At 32.2% G+C, this 27,670-nt stretch overlaps 1 protein-coding gene and 1 pseudogene across 15 annotated transcripts in view; one reads left to right on the forward strand and one right to left on the reverse strand.

Moving 5' to 3' along the window:
* FBXO4 (F-box protein 4) overlaps positions 1 to 27,670 on the reverse strand; it is a 394,712-nt gene that overhangs the window by 351,640 nt on the left and 15,402 nt on the right. For 14 of the 15 annotated variants that reach the window (XM_039842577.1, XM_039842573.1, XM_039842567.1 and 11 more), the window contains exon 6: positions 10,977 to 11,107. In XM_039842577.1, coding sequence (XP_039698511.1) covers positions 10,977 to 11,107 — 131 coding nt within the window. Of the gene's footprint in view, positions 1 to 10,973; positions 11,108 to 27,670 lie in introns of those variants that run through there. The other variant, XR_005648611.1, reaches the window with a different exon arrangement.
* Positions 26,601 to 26,720, forward strand: LOC120586468 (uncharacterized; annotated as a pseudogene).

Consider the following 27,670-nt stretch of genomic DNA (forward strand, 5'->3'; position numbering starts at 1 on the left):
AATGAAAAGCTATTGAAAGAAGGCTCATAAAAATCCTTACAGAAACATGATCTATTTTATTATATAGTGATGGTAAAATTGGACATAAACAAATATTTCATTAATATATGTGAACATTGCATATCCTTAGCATACATCATACCTTTCAATCCACACAAACATTAAAATAAAATGTCATTCAGGCTTGTATAAATGACAAAAAGGTTCAAAGTCATTTCTCTACAGTAACAACCCTCACAAAGCTTATTCAGAGTATCTACACTAAACTCAGAAATTCGAGAATGCTCCAACAAAAAAAATAAAGATATGTAAGCATTATAGACAGATATTTGATAAAGTCATTTGAAAAAATTATTCAACTCCTCAAGTCAGGAAAGATCAGGTTAACATGGGTAATTCAAAGAATTTGTGATGTGTCACAGAGAAGTGAAATTGAGAGCAGTGATGATTGCTTTGTTTTAAGATGGAGCTGATATTTAGGATTTACATTTTATTTTTTTTAAAAAAAGCTTTCTAAACTAACATGATATACTAATGTCTAATAAAAGCAAGCCTAATTGCCTCCCATTTAGATTGCAATCATAAAGGTCTGGTTTTTCTATAAAAACACTGCTCATTCTTAGATTACAGTGTATTCATAAATAAACTCCTGTATGTTATTTGTTTCATTTTTTCTAGTTAGAGAGAATGTAGCATTTACTTGCATGAAACTGTACTCAAATATTAAAGCTAAGTGGAATTAAACTGGAGGACATTTTGTTCCCTATAAATAGCAGGAAGACTGTAGCATCTACATATTAAGGCAAAGAGAAAAGAAAATAAAAAATAAATCACAAAATTTACATATTAAAATTTTATTATTTTGTCTCTCCAAAAGCTATAATTATTTTCTTACATGAGAAAATCAACAATAAAATTCATAAACCTCTGCCTTGTATTTAGATCATGTTTGCATCTTTGTGGTGATATGCCTTCTGAGAGCTAATAACATCACAATTTAGAGTCTGTGGGCTATCTTGCTTCAGATTAACACTTAAATAAAAGATTAAAGTTCAAAAGTTCACACAAACATCCCCCAAAAACACAATTCTGAGAAGGGGATCATTCCATTGTAGCACCATACCAGTTTAATACATAAATATGAATGGTATCATCACAATTTGTTCCCTAAACCTAAACTCACCAAAGTTCAATTTTGTTTCAGAATGAAAGAATATAAATAGTGGGCTATATTTGCCCTTAAATAACTCAAGTAAATTCTCTGAAAATGACTCAGTCCTTCCTTGTTTTTATATCTCCTTTCCCCTTTCTCCCACCTCCCAGGCATGTCCCCCCAAATGAAAGCAATCTTGTAGTCAATAGCTTTTTTCTTTTGCTCTTAGTCGAAAACATAGTATATCTTGCTTTGGGTGGTTATGCCAGACAATGGAGCCCAGAAGAAAGAGAAATAAAGATGAGGGCAAGAATTTAACATTTAACATTTCGAGTTAATTTAACCTGAACATGCTCTAAAATCCTCTCTAAAATATCTTGAGGATTGGGGACTGTTCTCAAACAAACTGATGCAATGCTTTCCAAATTTACAGTGAAAAAAAGTTACAGTTTCAAGGACTATTACTACCATAACTGAATGCTGAGTTTGAAATGTATGTTAAGAGTCAAATATGTATAGGCTTTTACTCTTAGAGGAAAAAAGACAAGAGTCAGAAATTTCAAATAGATATAAAATAATTAAATGTGGGATAGAGGGAACAAAAAGAGTTCCACCATTTAAACTAAGAATCAGGTGGCAACATGCTTCTTTTTCTCATCTGTATTTTACAGTTGGACATTTCCTGTAAAGTAGGGAGCAGCTGACGCTTATGTCATCTAACTTTCTTATATCAAATTAGCAAAATACTGTTTTCTCTTCTGGATAAATAAGATTAATAAGAAGAAGAACAGCTAAGTTTTATTAAAAACTTACTATATTTAACTCTTTACTTGAATCCATTAATGAGTTCTTTCAGTAAGCTTATAAGGAATACACCAGTGTTATTCATTTGGCCAAAGAAACCAAATCTCAGAGAAGTCAGGTAGAAAAGCCAGAATTATAATCCAGGCTGATTCCCTCCAGAGCACTCTTAACCTCTCTCCTGCAATAGCCCATAACATCAAGCCTGTGACCTTCCTTTGCATTATCCATCAAACTTGAAATTTTTCTCTTGTCATTCTTTAAATTTTATTTTATTATTCAATACCACTGTTTTCTCCTTTATACTCTTAAGATATCATGGAAATACTCATTCTCTATTTAAATGCTCTGTTTAAACTTCCTAAATAGTTACTCATATAGAATAAAAGGTAATTTGAATGTTCCCCCCAAAATTTTATTTTAAATGTGCATCGTTCCTCATTAATTGTAAAAATTCCAGCAAATAAATTGAAGAATAGTTTCTGATGTTGCTGCTTTTCTATGAACAGCTTTGTTTGCCTTTGCTTCCCAGTATTATCTCTTTCAGTGTTGCACCAGTCGTCATCATTAGCAATATCCAGAAAGATTTACTACTACTGTCAGAAAACATTCACTTAGCACATATAATGTTCTAGGCTCTGTTGAATAAATTAATAGATAAATAAAGAGATGGGTTAGTACTAGATTGTGAGAGAATTATATGTCTTGCTAAATTATCTCCTTGAAGGCAATGTGAATCATTTAAAACATTTAGTGGGGTAAAAGCATACTCTAATTTGATGATTAAAAAAATCACCAGGGTAGAAGTTTGGGGTAAAGTTTGGAAGAGAGTGTGACTGGATGCAGGGAAATCAGTTAACAAGATTTTGCTGTCCTATTTAGACAAGAAATGATGCAGGCTGGATCTATTTCATGGCAAGAGGAATTGAAAAGGAAGGTAGATAAAAAATCTATTTAAGGAATCCAACTCGTAGAGAATTAGACTGAAGTCACATATTGAAAATGAAGAGGAAAGGTGCAAAATACATTTCAAGAACAGAAGTCCTTTCAGGATCTCAAGACAGTCAGGAACATGGAGTTTTCATGACTGAGAAGAAAGCTGGACAAGAAAGATAAAATAAGTACAATCACCCAGAGCTAATTTTTCCTACCATGAACAGAGATTTAGCAGATTAGAAGATACAAGTGAAAATAAGAGCCACTTATCTTCCTACCTGCACTTCAACCCAGCAATACAGGTTTCACTTATCTTCATAATCTCCCTGGCCAAAAGAGGACTTCTGGGAACTCTGCTCTATAGTGGAGGAAAAACAGAGGTAGGAAACCATGGGGGCTAATTGTTTCTGCCTCAAAGGAAGTTTTCATGGCATCCCCTCAGCCTTAGGAGAGTAAGCCCTGATATCCCTGTAGTGCAAAACTGGGTATCTATCCAACTACCACAAACAACCACAACCCTCGCTGAGCTATCCCCCAAACTCTTGCCACATTTAACACTATTCTTTGAGCTCTAGAGAGTTAATTTAAAGAAGTTGAGATGATTTATTTAGCCTGCATAAAAGTTAACTTAAATGGTTCTACTTCGTGTCTGAAGAACATTATCATTTCTTCCATTTTCCAAGTAAAATACTTATAAAAACACATAAAAAATATAAAATCATAATAACACTGAAAACTAAAACTGATGGACAGCTTATTGTTAGAATTGATTACGAATTCCATGGATAAGGTGTGAAAATCACAATGGGTGGCAATCCCCAATTATCTAATTTTTTTGTTTGTTATGATCTCTTTTCTGCTAAGCTACATTATGAAAATAATATATTACATTATGTTAACAATAATAGAGAGAGTCATGATAGAGAGAAGGAAAAGAAAGTTAAGTTATGGAACTTAAGTCATGGGGAAATAAATGACAATAATTAATTATTGAGTCTGAATTAGATACAAACTAAAAAAATTATTAATTTAAATATAATACTGGTGAAATCTTAAAATAAGACATTTACCACAAATAAATTAAAAGAAAAATTATAGGCTAAGATACATAGAAAAGAAAAAGAAAAAAAGGCAGCAATAGTAAAATTAGACAGAGAAAAAAATCAAGATAAATAATTAAATTATAAAAGGAAGATAATTTTATATTGGTAAATATTTCAATTTATAATTAAAATGGCTATCATTAAGAAAATTTCTATACTAGGCTATGTTCTCTTATAATATCAAATAAGAAAATTAGAATATACTAAAGAAATAAACAGAAATGGTAATATTAGAAGACCACGATATCCTCTCCTTTGGATTTTGGCAAAGATTGTAGGCAAGAATTGACCTATAGAGGATACTAATTATATATTCATTTAGGTTAATACATATTATACAGATAATACAAAGTATGTTGCACACAAGAAGTATCACTCTTTTAATAATAAAATATACAATTGCAAAATCAATGAATTTAACTAAACTAAATATCACAAAAAAATTAATAGAAAACAGAATAATATGTGGCATAAATAATATAGAAAGGAAATTAATTAATTTTTGTAAAAATATAAAGAAAAACACTAGTAATCTAACAGAAAAATGAGCAAAGAACTTATTACATACAAAAGTAATACAATTTATCTTTAAAAATACTGAATAAGTACGATTTTTAATTACTAAGCCAAGTGAGGATGCCATAGGCTATGCAGTCTTGAACATTGCTGGTGGTAAAATTTTCAGGGAAATAATTGAAAAATTTGAGACTTAATAATGCTTGTACATTTTTTTATTTAGTAAAGGATAACTCCATAGAAATAATACAAAGTATCTAAAAGATGTAACCATATGAATGTTCAGTGAAATATTATTAACGAAAGCAACAAAACATCTAAAACAAATCCATAATCTCTGATCTGAAGCCCTTGGAAAGGAATTTTTTTAAAGTCGTCATTTTTTGGACTTTAGAATGCATTGACTATACCTCAGGGATATGAGAACATCTCATAATCCATTAATATTTCTGCTGTGATATATATTACTTTAAGCAGAATAAATATAGATGATAAATAGCCTCACATTAGTTTAGGTGAATCTTGCTACCAAATTAGATAAGGCCAGCTCAGTTACAAAAACACTTTTCTTTTCACAGCTGTTTGGATTTTGAAACTATAAAGAACTATAGGAAAGGGATTTTGAAGTTATAAGAAAGGGGATTTTATTGATGGAATATTTGAAGCATCCATAGAATATGACTCAGCAAAAAATAATTAGAGTCAAAATGTTTTATAGGACAGGAAAAGTCTCTTTTATGTGTACTAGGTAGAAATGTTAATATTTGAAACTGTATATACAATTTAATTTCAATTTTAAAAAATATTTATGTACACAAAAAGATGCAGGTAAAATACTATGAATGTTAATAGTAGTTCTGAGTGTTGGGTTATGATTGATTTTTCTGTTTTATTTTTAAGTCTTATCTACATTTTTCTAATTTTCAAAATAATGAGTATTTATTCCTTTTATCTCTGGGAAAAAATACATGGCTTAAAAGAGAAAAAATGTGGACATAGCTATAGTGTAACTTAAAATGTTCTTATTTAAGTTGTTATTATTAGGATAAACCTAAGTAAGTATTCTTTAGCTCCTGGAAAAACAAAATCATATATTTGACAAAAAGAAGTCTGAATTTCTTGGCTGTAAAGGTGATTAATTAGCAATAATATTTCACTAAGGAATGTTTTGGAATAACTATCCCTAAGGAAAATTGAATGATTTATAACTTCTGCCTATAAGCTTTTATTTATCATAAAGAAGTGTTTTATGTTCCAATTTCTCTTTTTAGAAGAATGTTGATAAATTAGTGATCGTGAATTATATGGAGTTTAAAGAAAAGGGAGTAAGAAATGAGGAATTAGCTTCAAGAGTCTTTCGATACCTTTTTACTATTTTCATGCTGGAATGTGGAGAAAAGATAACACAAGAAAGTACTAACCTATGTGCTTGCTCAGTAAAGTTCACTATTATTCAAAATGTAACTGAATATATACTGTAGCCTCTTTATGAACCTTCTTAGTCTCAGAATTTGAGTTCTCAGTCAAAAGTATTTAGCATAGCTTCTGTAATTTTTCTATTCAACACAGACCCCCTGGAAAAATTTTTTTGAAGTTACAGAAAAGTTACCATGAGTGACTTGGGCTCTCTGTTCTGTAGAGAGATATTGGAATTGAAATACTCTTAAGGCTATGTCAAAACAGACTCTCCCAGAGGATACCAAATGTTCAGTACTTGTTCCATTTCCCCAATTCTGTTGTAAATAACAGCTTATGATCTCCTCTTGTCAGGCCATCGTCACCACTTGACTCACACTGGGTTAGTAGTGAGCACCACAGCAGCTATTTTTGGATCTTTACAACACAGACCTCTGGCTAACCTATATCAAACCCATGCTTCACATTCTCTTGGTAAGAAAACATGCAAAAGTTGCTCTCTAAACTTCTCAGATTCTTTCCCAAAATTATGTCTGCTTTAAGCCCCAAGGTTAGGGGAACTGACCTGGGGCTAGCTATCTGTCACAAAGAACTTAACTGCAGAATGGCCTGATGCATCTCCTTTTGTTTTGCTTTTAGATTGATTCAGGTCCTGTTAATACAAATTAATATATGGAAGCCTCTAATGGTATTTTTGAAAGCAGAAGAAATCCTATGAAGGGGATATGATCATTTGTAATGAACTTGAAGTCTTTAGCAATAAGAGAAGATAAACTTGTAAAGGGTGAAACATGTAGCTGCAGACTCCTTGGATATTGGAAAGCCTGAGAATTTAAAGTTGTAGGTCCTGGAAATACATATATTACCCAAGAACTAAAAAAAAAATGGCTTAGAAACATCAGGGATGTTCTGGGCTAAGCAGTGTGTGCTAGAACCTGCTTGCACTGACTCAGTGCAGTGGTTTTTTTTCCTAAGTCCACATTCAGTGATGTCACAGTGGTAGCCTGAAATTGGTCATGGTTGAAATGGTTAAGCCACAGAAATCATCAAACACTACAAAATAGGGCTCTTTTTTTCCCCTGAGGCAGTTGTTAAGCATTTGCTAGCCACAGTCTAAAGTGTATAGTTTTCAGAATTTTTAATAATGTAATTAGTAGTAGGTATGATTATATACTCTTTCAAAGTCAGTACTGTATAAAGAAAAACAAACTCTACACATGAAACAGAATATTATTTAAAGGCAAACTCTGGTTAACTGAAGATATACATTGTAAACTCTAGGGAAAATATTAAAAAAAAATTTAAGTATACATAATAAGTCAATAGTGAAGATAAAATGGAATCATAAGAAAAATGCCAAATTAACCAAAGAGGAGACAGTAAACGAGGTTAAAAGAAATGAAGAATAGATGGAAGAAATAGAAAGCAAGATTGTAGATTTTAATCCAACCATATCAAAAATGACAAAATGTGAATGATCTAGACATAACAATTAAAAACAGGGATTGCCAGATTGGATTTTTTAAAAAAGTATATGCTATTTATAATGAACTCCATTTATATAAAACCACAGATAGGTTAAAAGTAAAACTAATAGGAAAAAATAAACCATGCAAACATCAATGAGAGAAAGCTGGAGTGGTTATAATAATAGCACATAAAGTTACTTTAGAACAAGAAATATTACCAAGGTTTAAGAGGAAAATTACATAACAATAAATGGGTCAGTTCTCCAAGAAGACCTAAGTATTCTAAATGTGTACACACCTAACCTCAACATAACCTCAAAATACGTAAAACAAAAAGAATGCTGAAAGGAGAAATAGATAAATCTGCGATTATAGTTTGACACTTCACCATGCCTCTCAATAATTGCTAGAACAAGTAGACAGGAAATCGGCAGAGATATAGGAGAAATAATCAACATCATCAACCAATCTGTCAATATAATGTTCTATTATTGACATTTATAGGACACTCCATACAACATCTAAATAAGCATTTCTTTCAAGTACAAATGGAACATTTAACAAGATAGACTATATTCTGGGCCATAAAACAAACTTTGGTAAATTTAAAAGAATAAAAATCTTACAAAGTATGTCTTTAGACCATAATAGAATTAAACTGGAAATCAATAAGAGAAACATATCTGGAAAATTCTCAAAATTTAGAAATTAAAGCTGCAATGAATATTCTCATGTATTTGTTGCTGTAACTTTTTGAGTTCTATAATTTTCTTAAATATGTAATTTAAAAAATATGATGACCGTCTACAGTACAAAGAAATTACTATTGGCATATGCAATCGTTGTTGTTGTTGTTTTTATTTCATAAGACTAATTATACCATGTCTCAAAAGGACTCTTGGCAGAGTTACTGACCTCAATTTGAAACTAAAATTGAAGAACTTTTCCAACACCATCCTACATATACCTTTGTCCACATGACAATCTCCTGTTAGACATAGCTCAAACATCCCTGAGAAGCCTTCCTTGACAATGGTCTATGGAGGCCCACTCCTCATTATCCCCGCAAAGTGACTTTCCTTCCTCCATGTTCCTATAGTCCTCTGCCTGGTTAACCCCTCTTGTCCTTCAAACTTCAGCTCCAGGCTCCATGTAGGCATTCCATGATTCCTCTCCCCTACTCATCTTTACTAGGTAGATACCCCTCTTATATAAACCCCAAACACTCAATGATTAGTGTAAGTTTTCTCAATAACAGCACTATTGAATTGTCTAAGATGGACTAATAAACACATAAGCAGACTAATCAGTCAGTATGATTAGAGGCACTAATTCAATGGTTCTCCAATGGGGAGTATTTGCCCCTCAGAGGACATTTGGCAATGTCTGGAGACATCTTTGATTGTCACAACTAGAATATGTGTGCTACTGGAATCTAGTAGGTAGAGACCAAGGATACTGTTAAACATCCTACAATGCACAGGAGAGGCCTGCACAAGAAAGAATTATTAAACAAAAATGTCAACAGTGCTACTGTCCACTTATTCAGTTGATTCATGCACCAAAATTGTCTGATCTTTGTTTTTGTGATTAAATCAATCAACAAAAGTATTTTAATGTAAAGATGCTATAAAACTGACAGGTTATAATCCAGGCTTTCAAGATATAGTATGAGAAAGAAGAGGTGAATATTTTTAAAAATACACATATGTGTGTTTGTGTGTGTGTGTGTGTGTGTGTGTGTGTGTGTGCGTAATGAAGTAAATGGGAGCATAATAACTATTCATAATTATAGATGGCCATCTATACATAAACCCTTCATAATTTATTTTAATCAATTTGTTTCTGTTTTAATAAATTGAATATAACAGAAATAAAAATGTTGGAACCAAAACTATAATGCTGGAAGAATAGAGAAAAACACATTCTACCTATTTTAAGATCCATATTAAAATGCACATAATTAAGGGGGAAGAAGAAAACATTAGATGAATTGTAACCCTATGGAGTAGTCTTTTCAATAATAACCAAAGCAATTATTATTTCCAGGAGATTATCTAGCATATAAAATGCTAGTCATGCATAGAATTATTATTAGGCAGAAAATACTTATCTTTTATATCTTAATTTTTATCAGGAACATACTCCATTAAAAATTAATCAATTATAAAAACTAATCCATTAGGTTGAGTAACCTTTTTTCTAGTTTGTGATCTTTAAAAATTATTACAGAAGCAGAATATGCATTGTAAAAAATTAGAAAAACATAATTAAATCAACCCTTCACCAGCGGAGCCACCACTACTAATTACCTAATTTCTGTATTTCCAGGTCTTAATACTAAGACAATATTCAAAGTTCTCACTTGATCAAAAAATATCACATACAGGTGGTATTTTCATTCAAATGTCAAATGTAGGATCAAACTTAAATCTGGATTTTATGTCCCTTAAGTTTCTTGTAATCAATCACAATTTCTTTTTCAGGATGACTTTTTAAAAAACCTAGTCCAATTATCTTCTGCAGAATACCCCTGGATTTGTCTGGTTTCTTTGCTATTCTATCATTTAACTTGTTAGTCTATATCCTGCATTTCTTACTAATTGCACATTATATTAGAGGTTTAATAAATCCAATTTAAATATTTTTGCCTAGAATAATTCATAGACAGTGGTGTATACTTAATGTAGCATTAAATCAAAAAGCACATAATATCTAATTAACAACCATGGATGAGGTTACAGTTGATTGATTCTTATACTAAGTTATTTTGTTTTTCCCTCCAGTACACAAATAAGGTTTTCACTCTTGTGATTAAAAATAATGTGTGAGGTTTTCTTTTAGCAATTAACCAATGGCCAGTTTCCAATCAACCATTTACTTAATGATTTTGACACCAATTAATAATCCCTTCCCTTAATCTATAAATATAATTTGGGTCTGTGAAATTTTTTTTTTCTAATTCTACAATCCTTCTATGTTTTATAACTGGCATTTTTCTGTAAAACAGCACCTTTCTTCAAAAATTGGGATATTTAGTTACCATATCAGTGAGGATGTAAGCAACAGAATTCTCACAAATCCTAATGAAAATATTTGAACCACACCTTTGTAAAAAAATTTGGCATTATCTAGCCAAGTTTAAGATACACACAATATATGACCCAGCCTTTCCATTTTAGGTATAGCATTTTCCACTTAAAATCAGAAATCTATATTTGTAATCTGACATTTTAAAAATAAATGCTAATTTAGAATGTATTTCTCAATATTTTAAATAAGGAAAATTATACTGTTTTATGTATCAATTCAAAACCTCAACCAATTTCCTAAAACATAACTAATTCACAGTAAAATACCTACATATATAAGTAACAAGCTGTCGTGTTAAAATGTAAAATGACTAAATTGTTCATTAAAATATTAATATGGTTATTTCAAACAGTTGCTTTGTATGCAGCAACATGCTATATTAGCCTGGGTTCTCCAGAGAAACAGAAACAAGTGGATATGTACATATAAAATATCCAATTGATATAATATATCTTACAATATATGACTTATTGTATGAAATTGGCTCACGTGATTATGAACACTTGGAAGTCCAAAGATCTGTAGTCGAGACCCAGGAATCTGCTGAAGACCTAGGAAAGCCAATGGTATAGTTCCAGTCCAAGTCCAAGTCTGAAGGCTGGAGAAGACCAATGTTCCAGCTAGAAGATAGGAAGAGAAAGCAAATTCTTTACTCAGCCTTTGTTCTCTTCAGGCTGTCGATGAAATAGATGAGGTTCACCCACATTGGAGAGGGCAATCTGTTTAACTCACTCTATCTAATCAAATGTTAATCTCATCCAGAATCACTCTCACAGATATACCCAGAATAATGTTTAATCAAATATCTAGTTACCTCTTCAGTCAAGTTGACCCATATAATTAACTATTATACATGCCCTTTGTCAATTCTGGCTGTACCTTTCAAAACATTCACACTTAACAATTCTATTTGGAACATAATTCAAGACTTCCCCTCAGCCTGCCCCCTGTACACATTGTTTTGTTTTTTTAAAATGTAGTTTTGAGTTTAGGGGACATAAATACAAATTTTTCATGTGAGACATCAGCTGACAAGTAGATTGCAAAGACACCTATATTCTAAAGTTTGGATATCAAAATCCAAGAGGTATTCCACTAGGGAAATGTTAAAATATGCCAATACCTACCCTAAAAACATATAAACATATGCACCATATTTATAGTAACCAAAACATATTTACAGTAACCAAAAATTTCAAACAACCTGAATGTCCACTTATAGCAGCATGACTGAGTTGAGAAATATTCATGCAATGAAATAGTATATCACCAATAAAATGATATAGCCCAATGCTATATACTATGGATGACATTGAAAACACAATATTGAACCAAAGAAGATAAATAAAAATAATTCCAACAGTATGATTCCACTCATATTAAGTTCAAAGCAGGCAAACCAGACCATTGTTTAGGGACATATATAGGTTATACAAACATAAAGAAAAAGAAAGATATGATTATCATTTTGACAAAAGCATTTGCAAATGAGCTTGCACTTTGCAAATGCTCAAAATTACCACAAATGCAGAACAGAGGACACCTCCCAGAAGAAGGGATAGGATTTTAGTTAGGGAGGAAACCACAAATTAGGTGGATGCTCTTGGTTGCTGCCAAAGTTTTATTTTATAAATTGGATTACACAAGTATTTGTTTTACAAGTATTCCTTAAACAGTACAGATATATTTTATAAACTCTTCTTAAGTATATAAATATTTCATAAAAGAAAAGGAAAAGAAATAAATGGAAAATTTTAAGTTAGGCATTAATATAGGAGATATGACTGTAAAATGCTGCTGAAGGGCACCAGTCTCTGCTTGCCGTATCTGACATGTATCAACAAATATAACTGAACTGCAGAAGATAAAAAGAATAACTAAAATAAGTCAGGGACAAAAGCATTTGCAAAGGAGTTTGCACTTAGAAAATGCTTGAAAATAACACATTTGTTGGATTGGAACTCGATGGATGAAAAATCTTTCATATAAATAAAAAGCTTAAAAAATAGTCTAGAAAGATAAAAACTGAAGAACTTAATGGGGACATAATAGGCATTCATAAAATCATAAAATATAACAATACTGTAAACATAGTTTTGTGCAATAAATCCTGCAATTTTCAAAACATTAGAATGCTAATGACATTCAAAAGAAGTCATTTTGAACAATTAAAAGAAACTACACAGAAAGCCATAAAGTTGCAGTACATTATCATTACATATCCTTAAAATTTATATGTGACAGAAAAAAATCAGTCAAAATACTCAGCCTCAAAAGAAAATGTTCCATTTCATAACTGTTTAAAATTCAGTTAAAATAAATGTTTCTCAACACTTAAACCAGGCTCTGGGACGTGAGGCAGAAGTTCAGAACTATTCTCCTAGTGACTTCTGATTTCCCGTAGAATGCTGCCCTCTGCTGTGTTACTTTCAATTCCAAAAATACCACTTTTCTATGGCACCCAATTTTTGTAAAAATTTCCACTTTCATTTCATGAATGAAATGTAGCTATCTTCCTCCTAAAACACTTCATTTGAAATTACTGTCAATTATAAACAAGTTGAAAATGGCTATGATATGTTTTCAAGTATACTAAGAAAAAATCAATCTAGTTTTACATTAATGAAAAAACATAAAATGATAACTATGTATTATCAATTGTTCGCATTATTCAGAGTACAAGAACTAAAATCTGGAATATTTTAAAGTATTTTAAAAACATGTTCAAAGCTAGATATGAGTAATAAAAATTAATTTAAAAATTACATATTCCTAGTGGAGAGAAAAGAAGTAGATAGGGTAAGGGGGGTCAAATATTTGGTGGTGGAAGGAAATTTAACTTTGGGTGGTGAACACACAATGCAATATATTTGTAACATATTATTGATTGTACACTTGAAATCTACTCAATTGTATTAACGAATGTCACTCCAATAATTCTAATAAAAAATTTTTAATTACATGTTCTGAAATATTTGGTTTAAATTACTATTGTTTAATTCAGCAGCCATCATAAGAAACATTTTTCTTATTTCAATGATGCCACCATCACTCAAAATCAGTTTTGAACCATTTGTATAAAATTGCCTCAAAAGGTGTTTGAAAGAATCATTAGAAAATCAATCTATTTTATAATTACACTTTTTGCTAAAAACATTAAATTTCACCATCAGCATTATTTACAAACTTAATATTAATATTTAAACATCATTCTTATTTTAAAGTAGATATTATTTTTGGAACTAAAGATCTTCTACTACTTAGGGTACTCAAAAAAATATGATAAATAATTTTAAGAAATTCTGAAAGAGGAATTCCAAAGTTTTTGTCAATAACTATAACATATATATCTTTATGTATAGATATATAGATATATATTGAAAAAGAAAATAATCAAACTGTCAAGTGTCAGTTTCTGTCTAGAACGTAGAGAGTTACAAGAGAATGTCATTCCTACCATAACAATAACAAGCCAGATAACCTATAAAATCATACTTTATTAAAAATTCATCAGAGAGCTATGGATGGGGGGAAAATATCTAATGAATTAAAATCCAGAAAGTTATGAACCTCTCTTTGGAGTGAAAGGACCCAACAGTTTCCTCATGCTTGGTAAACCAGTAAAAAAGGAGAAAGCTGTCAGATAAATAGATAAGAAGAAAACTGCCAACCTTTCAAGGAATTTTTGTAGACCAAGGGTAAGCTGGCAAGTTGGTTTAGAATCCTTACAATGTAGAGTACATCACGTACCAACACATTTCATAGGCCTTTACAGAGTGGTCATGAGAAATAGTGGAGCTAAGGCTGAAACTTTTTAAGCACTCAGGCTTTACACTAATACAAGGCAGCAGGCACCTAACATCAGTGGAACATGGGCAGGAATGCTGAGAGAATCCCGCTCCACCAAGGTACAGTGTACAGGACCTCATGCACTTTGAGGGCATTAAAGAAAAACTGAGACAAGTTCTATAAGTACTCTAGGCCATACATGAGTAAGAGGCAAGAACCTATGACTGGAATAGGGTCAAGAAAGCTGAGAGACTCTTCTCTGCAATGTATGCATGGAGGATTTCTTGCAGTCTGAAAGCAGAACTAAACTCTGTAGGGGTACTCGGGGCCCTCAGTGGGTACAAAACAATAACTGATTTTGGCTGGGGCAGAGGCAAAAGATGTGAGATATCCCTCTGAGATTCAGACAAGCAGGGCCTGAGGAAGGCTGATGGCAAAGTAGGAGAATGGAAACAAATCCTCCAGGGATTCAGGTCCCAAGTCTAGCTGAAAAGAAAATCTGATCCCTTGCAGAAAATATTTAAAGCCTGTGGTGGACTATATCTAACTAAAGAAAAAGTCAAGTCTATATCTCAATTATGAACTAGGTTATCTCATCTCTTCACATTACTAGCCTGACAGAAAGGATGTGGCCTTTTCTGGGTATAAATATTATTTGCCTCGGTTTCTATTGCTCAAAAATATGAGACATGGAGAAAAGAAAAAATGTGACATTATTGAGAGGAAATGGTCAATTAAAACCTGATCCGACGATGAATAGCAATGATAAATATATTAAGGAACCTCCTGGAAAAGGTGAATGGCATGTGTAAATAGGTGGGAAATTTTAGAAGAAAACTATAAAAAGGAGACAGATGGTAATCCTAAAAATGAAAAATAAAAGATAATGAATTATTTGATGAACACTTCAGATGAAAGTCTCATTGAATCTGGTGACAATAGAAACCATCTAAATTAAACACAGAGAAAAAAATTTAAATAATAAGGTGATCAGAACTCCAATAACCATGAAATAATATCAAATAGGCTTTCATTTGTGTAGCTGGAGTCTTAGAACAAGAAAAAAAGAACAGAGCAGAAGAGGTAATGATTATTTTCCAAAATTAATGGGAGATAATCAACCCAAAGATCTAAGTTCAGTGAAACCCACAAAGAGAAAATGCAAGAAAACCACGTCTAAGCATATCATAGTCATACTGCTGAAATCTAATGGATAAAGATAAAATCTTGAAATCAAAGAAAAAAAGAAATATTGCCTACAATGAACAATGATGAGAGTAATGGCTGACTTCTTATAGAAAAAAAAAAAATGAGGGGGATAGGCAATGGAATGGCATCTTTAAAGTACTTAAAGAAAAACTGCTAATCTGGAATTCTATATTCATTAAAAATATCCTTTAAAAATGAAGTCAAAATAAAGACATTTGGAATAAGTCAAAAACTGAAAGGATTCATCTCATCTCCAGTAGATCTGTGCTATAATAAATGCTCACTAATGCACTTTGGGTTTTTTCCCCCCATTTTTCTCTGTTTCAGTTGTATAGTTTTGATTGCTATGTCTTCAAGTTCAATAATCATTTCTTCTGCAATGTTTAATCTATCATTAATCTCACACAGTATATTTTTCATTTCTCACCTTGTAGTTTTCATCCCTGGAAGCCCAATTTGGGTCTTTAAAACATCTTCTATCTTTCCTTAATGTGTACAATATTTATTCAGCCTCTTGAACATAGGGAATTTGGTTATAGTAATTGATTATCTTGTTTTACTAATTGTATCTTCTGTGTCACGTTTGAATTAGTTTTGATTAATTGATAATTTTTCTCCTCCATATGGATCATGGTATCTTGCTTCTTCACATGCTGATAATTTTTGATTGGATGCTAGACATTATGAATTTTGTTAGATGCTATATATTTTTGCATTTCTATAAATATTTTGAGCTTTATTCTGGAATGCTATTAAATTACTTAGAAACAGTTTGATCCATTCAGAGTTTGCTTATAAGCATTGTTAGGAGGATCCAGAGCAGCATTTAGTTTAGGATTGATTTTGCTATGGCTGAGGCAAAACACTTCTGAGTACTCTACCTAACATTACATAAATTGAGAGGTTTCTCCCTTTGACCGGTGCCTTCTGTAAGCCATGGATATTATTCCCTCCGATCCTTTCTGGTGGTTCTTTTTCCAGCCTCAAGTAGTTTCCTCACTCACATGTACTGATCAGTACCCAGATGAAGACTCACAAATGCATCTGCAGATCTCCAGGTATCTTTCTTCCTCTCTCTGCTTAGCTCTTTCCTCCATGCTACTCTGCCCTATGAACTTTGGCTTCCTTGGCCTCCCTAGACTCCCCACTTCATCTTCTCAACTTCTTAACTCTGTCTGGGCTCTCTCCCCATTATGGCCTGAGAAAGTAGCAGGCAATAAGCTGGGGCAATTATAGGTCTTATCTCATTTGTTCATATAGTAAAAGGAATAACTACCCTTCATTGCATAATGTTCAATGTCTTGAAAACTGCTTTCATATATTTTATTCGGTTTTTGTTTAGACAGGAAAGTAAATCTTATCCCTTTGAATTTACCCTTCCTCTTGGCTAGAAACATAAATCTTTGTATCATGCTTTTTTTTTAATATTCTAACTCTATGTGGTCTGTACATTACTACTGAAATGCTGATTTTTCCTTTCACACCTATTTGAGTAGGAATCCTTCTATTCCTGTATATAGAATTTAGAAAACAATATAAATAGTAAGTATAGATTTTTGAGCGAGCAAAACTACCCACAAGCAGGAGCACCCATACACAAAAAAGCATAATAAAAGGACATTGACCCTACAGTATTCATCTGTTTACCTACTTTCTTCTCCTTTTTAAAATTCTTCTCTGACCTTTAGGACCAGATGCTTATGCATCTCTATGATTACTTGCTACTCTAGGAAGGGAAAAACATAGGATGTCTAAAAACCCTTTTAGATACCATACATTTTGCAAATTTGCAAACTCTATTTTGTCTAGGCAATGTAGCCTTGCACACTTTCTCTAGAATGTCTCTAGAAGTGATGAAACACATACACCACCCCACACATGCACACATAAGTTAGTGTCTATATTTTACCATTCAGGTGGAAATATATTTTAAGAATTAACTAAAATTAATCTCTGATGTCTCTCTTTTGGACATCCCTCCTTCCCTTCAGACATATACATCACAATCAATGATTATGAGTGATTAAAATAAAAAGTAACATCCTGTCTTCTTAAGCACACTGAAAAAAGGACAACATGAGTAGTTTACAAATGCTTCTATTATTTGCAGTATTGAGAATAGGCCACCAGCTGTTATTCAAATAACTAAATCCTTTTACTGAAAGTTCAAAATAGAGGGATTGGCTAGATGTGGATGATGCATTATGATTATATAATTCAGTGTTATGCTCAGGGGCTGTTGCTTTGAGGAGAGTGGTTATACAGCTCCAATGACTAAGCATCTTAATTTGAAATTCATATTACATGTTGCATGCCAATGAAATAGAAAAAGGGGTTTGCATAACACTCGTAGTATTTTTCTATTGCTTCCATTTCCCATATTAAAAAATATTAACAGCATCTCATGAAGTTTTTGTTCTTCGAAATATTATTTAAGAATAGCACAATTTAAATATTCTTTTAAATATTTTTTAAAGTCAAGCAGTTTTGTTTTGCCTCTCAACTATGTTTGAATCTATTAAAGCAAAGTTTAAAAATGTGATTATTTGGATAAATTCAGGAAACCCCTTCCTCTGTGGCATTTGAATAAAAAAATTGTAAAAAATAAATAATTTTTGGCATCTATGTTAAAGAACTTTATTAAATGCTGTAACCTTGGAATTCTTCACATCATTCCCTTTTTTAGTCATATTCTGTAACTGACCTCTGCATTTGGGAGGACAGTCTAGCTTGTTGGTAAAGTGTCAGATTAAAATTTTGGATCCCTGAACCTGAAATGATAGTTTTCTAGTTCAGAGGTTTTCAATTTTTGTTCATCTTTGACACACAAGGGATGATGCTCCCATGCATAACACAAGGCATTTGCATTACCGAGACTTGCCTTCTGTAATTCTACTTCTCTTTTAAGGAAATATTGGGAGGCAAGTGAAATAAAGTGACTTTATTATGAGATTAAGCTTGAATCTTACCAAATTTATTTTAAAGTAAATCATCATCAAATAGGAAATAACTTGATGTATGGTAGTCTCCAGGTACTCTACTAGGTAGGCTCTCCCAAAGGTAACATAAGGGCCCACAGATCAAATTAAGATAACTGAATCACATGGTTAGTTGAATTAATTGAAAACATACATCAAGAAGCAAGGAGAAAGAAATGAGGTAAGCTAACATACCTAGGATAGGGTTCAAGCAGGATAAAATGTATTATGTCACCTGAATCCTGTGTCACACAATGTTCATTTTCCTTTCTTTCCCTCTCTCCCTCTCTTCCTGTCCCTCCCTCTCTCCTCCCTTCCCTCTTTACTTCATTCTCTCTCTCTCTCTCTCTCTCTCTCTCTCTCTCTCTCTCTCTCTAGTTCTCTGCTACATCAGCCTTCTCTGCTTATAATGTAGTTCTAAGACCAGAGTAAAAGGTAAGAAAGGAGATTCAGCAGATAGAAGCTAACTGGAGCCAACAACTACTTGCTCTATCAGAGAGATGCAAGAGTAAGTATTTCTGGTTGGTAGCTTGCCAATAACCTCCTGAGCAGCCCCAGCAAAGGACACTTGTGCCACAATGGATGTCAGTGGGTAGCCAATTTAAAGATACCATAACTGTCTTGACTATTTCATGACTCATCCTTCCCTATATTTGTTTAGAACACATACGTACTACTTAATTTATCTATGCCTAATGTGTCCCACAAGCTATATGTTAACTTAGTTTTATCTAAGACTATTCTTAAATAATGCAGCAAATATACATAAACATCATGTGCAAAATATAATTATTAACATACCGGTGGATCATTCTTATATTTTTTTTAAAAAAATGCTGATTGATCACTCATCATGAACCAGTGACTCTTCTGGTTGTTGGAAATTTGACGATGAATAAAAAATTTAAAATCCTTTCCCTTACATAGCTTACATTTTAGCAAGAGCAGCATGGTTAAGGAATACTTCTTCAGTTCATATATTCATGGGTATGGATATCTACATTCACATATGTATAAATGGGTGGCTATACATATAAATGTGTGTTGAATACTTAAGTTTTTGATTAGCCTAGTTCTACTACTACAAAATCACAAGACTAAGGTCTAGAAGTATCTAAGTATTGAGGCTAATGATAAATTACACTGCACTTTCCTAACACACTGTGTCCTCATGACTATAGAATACATGGGATTGAGTAATGGCTCTGTCACTGGGTGTCTATGGACAAGGCACTTAATCTTGATGAGCCTCACACTGTATATACAGTTTATCTAAAGACTTAATGATAATATGAGGAATATAAACTAGAAAAGTATGCACAAATATACTGGAGTTCCCATATTACTACCCCAATTTGTGAAGTAAGCAGTAGTGATACATATTTATGTCTACTTGGGACTATTTGTTCCTATAGTTAATAGGTATTAAAATACTTTATCCTCTAGGCTTAAGTTTATATTGCCTTCTGTACTCAAATCTTTGAGTTTATTTCTTTGATCTTTAATAAAGATATGAGATCACATGGATGTGAAGGTAGGAAAGTCACATAAGGCAAATACATCATTTAGCTTCATTCAGTCCCATTTTTGGTTTCCATCAATAGCCACCACCAAAATCTGTAAGAAAATTCTTACCAATATTACGCTCACTCTATATTCTCAACTTGCACTGCCTCATCCAATTTCCCCTCATTCTTCTATCATCATCCTATTTGAACCCTCTAAATATACTGTGCTCCATGCTGAAATTTTTTAGCAATCTTAGGATTTGCTTGCATCAGTACATAAAAAGGCATAAGCCTGTCAATGACACAAAATGAAATCAAAGCAGTACTCTTATTTCATCGAAATTCACTTTGTAGCAATAGCCTTAATTAAGAAATTTATAAGTATTCATATTTATTCAGGCTATTCTACATTTTGTTAGAAACATTTAGCCACATTAACTGTTCTTCCAGTCAGAACAAATACTTGCTATGTTTGTGGATAAGCCAATTGATGACTGTCCTTTGTTGAAAGCAAAATGTAAAAACATGTTTTGTTCTCATTTTCAATTTTCTTGTATTTCTTTATGTGTCATTGTATTTAGACCAAGGAAAGTAATTGTTCTAAGAGTGAACTTTTGAATTACTACTCAATCCCCCCAAACTGCTGGCTTCTTCCAATGGTAACAATGTCCTCAAGTTATGCTGGTAAATATAGTATAGGAATCTATGAACCTATGAAGTTAGCATCTCTGATAAAGAGAGTGATCAGATGGAGCTTGAAGCTCCACCACCTGTGTAATGGTTGAAGAACTGATGGATAATTATTCAGAGGAAAAAAAGACTGTATGGGTTGGGCAACAGCTTTTGTTATAACATAAAAGAGAAATTCGATTTATTCTATGTTGTCTCAGAAGACACAACTAGGATTGATGTGCAGAAATCATAAGGAGGGAAAGTGCAGCTCAAAAAAAGGAAGACATGCATAACAATTACCTTTTTTTTTCAAAATTAAATTATCTGATTTTGGAATCCCACCAAATAATGGAGCAACCTAAAGTTAGAATCCACACATTGTCTGAATATCATACGAATCAGAGAGAATGAATAAAACCACCAATAAGCTATGCCTATAGCAGGACTAAAACAGAAAAAGACTTCAATTTTCATGTAACTAGAAAAATAAATATTCAGAAACAAGCAGAGCCACTTCTGGAGCCCCCTAAAAAGCAGCAAGTGGACACTAGAGGTGTGGAATACAAATATAAACATTTTCCAAAAGACAAGAGTCCCATCCTGAAGGCAGAAATGCAGAGAATAAATCTTATGTCTGGATTTTCAGAGTTCTGGCTATGGGGAATTGAGAGGCAGGGCCTTGAAAGGGCATACAGAGTTGGAAGTTATAACCTCTTCTGAGAAGAGTGGAAAGATGTGGAAGGGGGAAATGGCTTTGAAGACAGATTCCTAGGGATTTAAGGGGTGAGAGGGATGAAGAAAAGAAGTGATATAAATTAAAGGTTCTATGAAAACAAATGAAAATTGAAACATCAGAAGACATTATTTTCTCTCCTCTGTGCCCTCAACTAATGCAGACATTAGTTAAAGAACCTGCACTTCACCACACCAACAGAAGAGGGCACTCCTGAGCTAAGAAATCTAATAAACTACCAAACATCCTTTTCTACGTACAACTGTTAAAACTGGTCTAGAAAAAGATAAGATATTCCAAAATTAACAGACAATAAAAGACAACATCCATACTAAAGGTATTGCAATAGAAAATAAAAATAAAAAGCAAAACATTTCAGATGATGAAATTCCCCAAAAAACGAAGAAAAAAATTGTAACAAAATATGCCAAATCTAAATTACATATCCATAAACAAGCATTTGCAGTGTGAAAAAACATCTCAAGGAATTTTTTTAAAGTTCAAAATGAAAATGAACATAAAAACAGGAAGGTGTGAAATGAGAGTTGACTGAACTCTGGAACAAAACTGAAGATAAAGAAATAATCATCTCTGAAATAAAGACTAAATTAGATGACATCCATAGGCTGAGATTATAATAAGGAACATATGCAAAAAATAAAAGACAAAATAATGACAATGAAATAAAGAGAGGTAAAAAGGATGAGCAAGAAAGTGAGGGAAAACATCTAAAAAGGTGAGCATTAACGAAGTTATTAGTATAAAGATAACAAGAAAAATATAAACATAGAACATATAAAATACATATTTAATATTTAATCTTACAATATTAAGATAGAGAACATATGAAAATAAACAGACAAGATAAAAAAGAAATGCAATAAATAATACACAGTAAATATTACCTAAAATAATATGTAATAATCATATCAATAAAAATTGACTTAACTGATTTATTAAATAAAAACATCTTCGAATTAGCTTTTGTAGCAAAACCTAACTGCTAAACAAATCCAACTGTTAAATAAACAGACCCACTTAAAACAAACTGATTCAGCAAAGCTAGACCAGGTGAATGCAAGTAAATTAAAAATCCTGATATTCCAAAAGGGAGACTTTAGGCTTGAAAATATTAAATAAGACAAAGAGTTTACTTCATATGGCTAAGGGACCCAATTCACAGTGAACAAATAATGGCTATTAATGTATATTCACCAAGTAACTTCCTTAACAGAGCATAAATTACAGAAAATATGAGAAACAGAAATACAGTAATAACAGGGGACTTTAATACTTTACTCTCACTCAAAAACAGATCAAAAAGACCAAAATAATAAGTATATACACAACATAAATACTGCAATCAATAAGGTAGATTTTCTTGACACATATGTCAAAAAGAACATACCTTCCTCTCGAGTACATGAAACATTCAATAGACCTGACCATCTATGAGGTCACCACAAAACCTCTATAAGTTTTATAAAGTAAAATTAATACCACATTCTCTAATTACAAAACAATATCTAAAAATTAAAAACAAAAAACAAAAAGACTCTTCAATGAAAAAGTTAATATCTTCTATTAAACAATCCTTTGGAAAAGAGGAAATAAAAACCAGAATTTCTACAGAATTATAATAATAAAAATATTACCTTAAAGAATCTATGGAATACAATAAAAACAGCAATCAGAAGAAAATTGGTAGCTTTAACTATGTATAAAATGAAAGAATGAAAGCAATTAAATGTCCAACAAAGGAAGCTGGAACAAGTACAATAAAATAAACATAAAGTAGAAAAAAGAACAAAAATACCAGCAGACACTAATAAGGTGCAAAAGAGAAAAGGAAAATACTAAAGAAATCAAAACACTAGTTCTTGAAAAAATAAGTAATAACATAGACAAAGCACTCACTAACCAAATAAAGAGGGAAAAAAGGAAAAAGCATACAAATCCAAAATAAGAAATGATAAACAGAAATTTATCACTGAAAAAAGGTTAAAAAATCATGATAGTAATTTACAAATATCTATGCAAATAAACTAGAAAACCTAGATGAAACAAATAATTTCTTAGAATTATATATATCCTTAAATATATCTGTGGAAAGGATATTAAGTATGAGAAATGCCCCACAGTAAATGATCTTAATTCACATGCTACATCAGCATATTAAAGGTTCTGAGAAGTCCTGTGTAACCTGCTTAACTTTATTAACCTACTAAGAACTAGTGTTATGTTGACTGTTATGAAGGAAATTACTATATTTTAGAATATACTTTAGAAAATGCTACTGAAAACAAATCTGATCAAAATTGTAAAAGTTAAGTTGAAATAGCTATTTTTGGGTCACAGATTGTCTTTCTGTATGTAGCAACAGTACTACCTCTGGAAATCTGGGGATAGCACTGTCATATCTTTCAGAATTTAAGAATAGTCTTATTAGTTATAGCATCATTTGACAAATGAACTAAGACTTTGTACTTTTACACTCTTATATTAAAACACAAAACAAAAAAATTTTGTCTTAATGCCATTATTGATATAGTTCCTAGAACCAAATAAGAACAACCATTAACAGATGTGTTGGTATATTTTCCTATTAAGAATGTCAGAAAATAAATTTATGGGACTGATTTTGATAAACGCATTAAATGAGTGACAAATTGTTTTACCTATAACTCTTGCATTTTCCTGAAATAAGATGCAGAAAAGCAGCAAGAAGAAAGTAGAAAATAGAACATGACCTTCAATGTACTCTGGTATAAAACTGATAGTGATATTTGTGACAAGCAGAAAAGTTAAATACTCCTTTTCCAAATTTTCATTTTAACTAAAATTTCTGTATTTCTGTGAAAAATAAAGAACCTAATAGTCCCCTGAATTATTTTATCAGATCTATTGATAGATTTTTATGTGCCTCCTTAAGTATATAGGGGTTTTTACATCAAGTTTTTCTTATGAGACTAAAAATAAAAACTCATTTTGGTAATGGTATTGTTCTGTGCATCAAAACTTACTTATTCAACAAATTCTTTTAGAGCACTTTTTTTTTGTACCAATCACTGTTCTAAGTTCTTTAAAATATTAATTTATTTAAAGCTTTTAAGAATCCTATGAAGTATATATTATTTACCTTCATTTTAAAATTAGAGAAACTCAGGCACACAGAAGATAAGCAACGTGTCCAAGATCACACAGTGATAAAGTTAAGATTTAAACACAGACCAATCTGGTTTTAGGGTTCATGAACTTAATGACTTAGCTATGCTGCCTCTAACAATTTCTTATACAGATGTATAGGAAGAAAAAGCAGCTAGAAAATTTTAAATAAAAGAAATTTAATTTGCTGACACTGTAGCAAGGTCCAGATCTTATATGTTATGCAAACTTGCTCGGGATTTATTCCAAGGGTCAAAAAATATAAAGGCACACATAATCCATTAAAAAAAGGTAAAAAGTTGTCATACTATATAGTAAAAATGAAATAATGATGAAAATCATGGGGAAAATAAGACTGCATAACTTTCCACAATATGTGATAATTAAATAGTATGATTTAGCTACTGTATGTGGACATAATGCTACAAATGTTTTAATAAATGAACATTGTGATTTAGATCATAAGGTGTCTAAGAGTATAAAATCCAAGAGTTTTGCTTTCAGATAGCACAAAGGTCACAAAAGATCGTTACTGTAACCTGAAAACACAGGATAAAATGAAAATTTTACTTTAAGCCATAAAAGAACAGTAGATACAAAGAAGTCTAAATAAACTAAATTCCAGAGAAACAGGCTCCTTTGGGTGATCAAAGAGCTATGCTGTTTCTATGAGACCAACTGTCTATCCTGGGTATCTGTGAGTGGATGAGCAGGCATATTATAGGAAGAGAGATTTTGCTGGGGTGAGAAAAATACCACCAAAGCTTTTAATGACAATATGACTGATGAAATAGATTGTAAACAGAAGAACTCCACATGTGAAAACAAATTGTTGAGCCTGACAATTTTCCTCCATAAGAATTCTAGTAAGAGTCAAAGAAGACAGTCCTGAAAAGCAGAAAAAAAGCCTCGCTGTTTGATCAGTGCTTAGGTTTCAGGGCCCTGCTGGAATTACATCTAGAGATGAACTACAACTGACTATATAGGCAACCCAATTCCTTTAGATATTATAGTTTCAATAAGATCAGCTCCTTCATGGCTGCACAAAAGAAATGAGGGATATAATCTGATTTGAAAAGGAGGAAACATGGATGGATCTTGAGATAATCATGCTAAGCGAAATAAGCCAGACAGAAAAAGTTGAAAACCACATAATATCACTTATATGTAGGATTGTACCTAAAACCAACAAACAAATAGAACAAACAAACAGAGACTCATGGACATGGACAATAGACTACTGGTTACCAGAGAGTAGAGGGAGAGCGGGGAAGTAGATGGAGTAAAAGAGGTCGAATATGTGATGACAAAAATCTAACTATGGAAGGTGAACACACAATACAATATATATGCCTTATTGCTAAATTGTACACCCGAAACTTACTGGATTTGGATTAACCAATGTCACTCACACACACACACACACACACACACACACACACACACACAAGATATAACTCAGCTCTAAGTCACCCTGGCTAACTAAAAAAAAGAAAGGATGGATTAACTTGCTTAAAAAACACACACACAAAAATTATCTAGTTTACAATCTGCTATTCTCTTAAGAATTCCCTGCATGTAATTTTTTTAGACATACAAAGAAAAAGGAAAAATGAAGCTCCAAATCGAGAAAAAAATAGTCAAGAGAGGTGTGCTAAGATAACCTAGATATTGAAATTAGTAAAATGACTTTTAAAGTAATAATTTAAATATGAAGGATGTAGTGTAAAAAATAGAATGAAGAGATCGAGAATTTTAGCAGAAAAAGGGAAGCTGTTAAAGAGAACTAAGTGAAATTTTAGAACTAAAAAATATGACTAAAATTCTTAACAATGGATGGATATAAAAGAGACTTGACAGAATAGGAGAAAAAGAACAGTAAACTCAAAGGCAGGTCAATAGAAAATGTCTAAATTGAAACATGGAGAGAAAAAAAAAATTTAAACTATCATCATCAGAGACCTGTGAAACAATACCAAATGATCTCATATATATGCAACTGGAGTTCCACACGCTGTGAAAAGAATTGGGCAGGGGAAATATTTTAAAATATTGGCTAGTCTATGGCCATGCCACCCTAAATAACACCTGATTCTGACTGATCTCGGAAGCGAAGCAGGGTCAGGCCTGGTTAGTACTTGGATGGGAGACCACCTAGGAGGACTGGGTGCTGTAGGTGTAAAAAATAAAGGAGGGAGGGAGAGAGGGAGAAAAGAAAAAAAGAAGGGGGAGAGGGAAGGGGGAGATGGGGAAAGGGGAAGGGGAGAGAGAAAATATTTTTAAAAAATAAATAAAAATATTGGCTAAAGATTTTCCAAAACTCATGAAAGATGGTTAACCAAACATCCAAGAGGTTTAGTTCTTTAGTTCAAAACTAAAAAAATCATACCTAGACACATAAAACTACTGGAAATTAAAGATAAAGTAAAAATTTACAGCAGCCAGGGAAGCATGATACATTCAATTTAGGGAACAAAAACAGCAATGATGGCTGACACGTCAGAAACAATGTAAGCCAAAGATAATGGAATTACATCTTTGAAGTGCCTAAGGAAAAATCAACCTAAAATTCTATTTCTAGATGTGTATTATAATCCCTAGAGCAACCACTAAAAAGATAATACAGAGATATAGCCAAAATGCCAGAATGCTTTTGGTCCTGGGAATGGCTCAACAACTTCCTACTGGATTTAACTCTTCTGCAGAGGACATAATTCAAAAAGGGAGCTACCTTATATCATTGAATAATGAAGAGAATCAGGCAAATTCTGTGGTGAAGTACACAACGGAGGGAAGTTCTACAGAGTAATTGCCCACTTTTTGTACACTTGTAGATTGAGAGTAGGCATTGTTGATGTACATGGTGCCCAGGTATCTGGTAGAATTACAGCCTTTCTGGCAGAGGTAATCAGAGTACTGACACAGGGCAACTGCAGCCACTAGAGAGAAAAGGGAAGTCTTAGAAAAGAAAAAGCCAGAAAAGGAATCCCCCAATTCCCTATCTGTATCTTTGGCTGAACCTTGTATGCAAAACCAACTCAAGCTGCTCACTTAAAGACATGAACTGAGAAAGAAAAATGAGAATGACACTCATTCCTTTAGTAAAAGAAAATTAACTTGGAATTTAGC

The sequence above is a fragment of the Pteropus medius genome, unplaced genomic scaffold (genome assembly GCF_902729225.1).
Source record: "Pteropus medius unplaced genomic scaffold, Ma_sr-lr_union100, whole genome shotgun sequence".
Lineage (NCBI taxonomy): Eukaryota > Metazoa > Chordata > Mammalia > Chiroptera > Pteropodidae > Pteropus > Pteropus medius.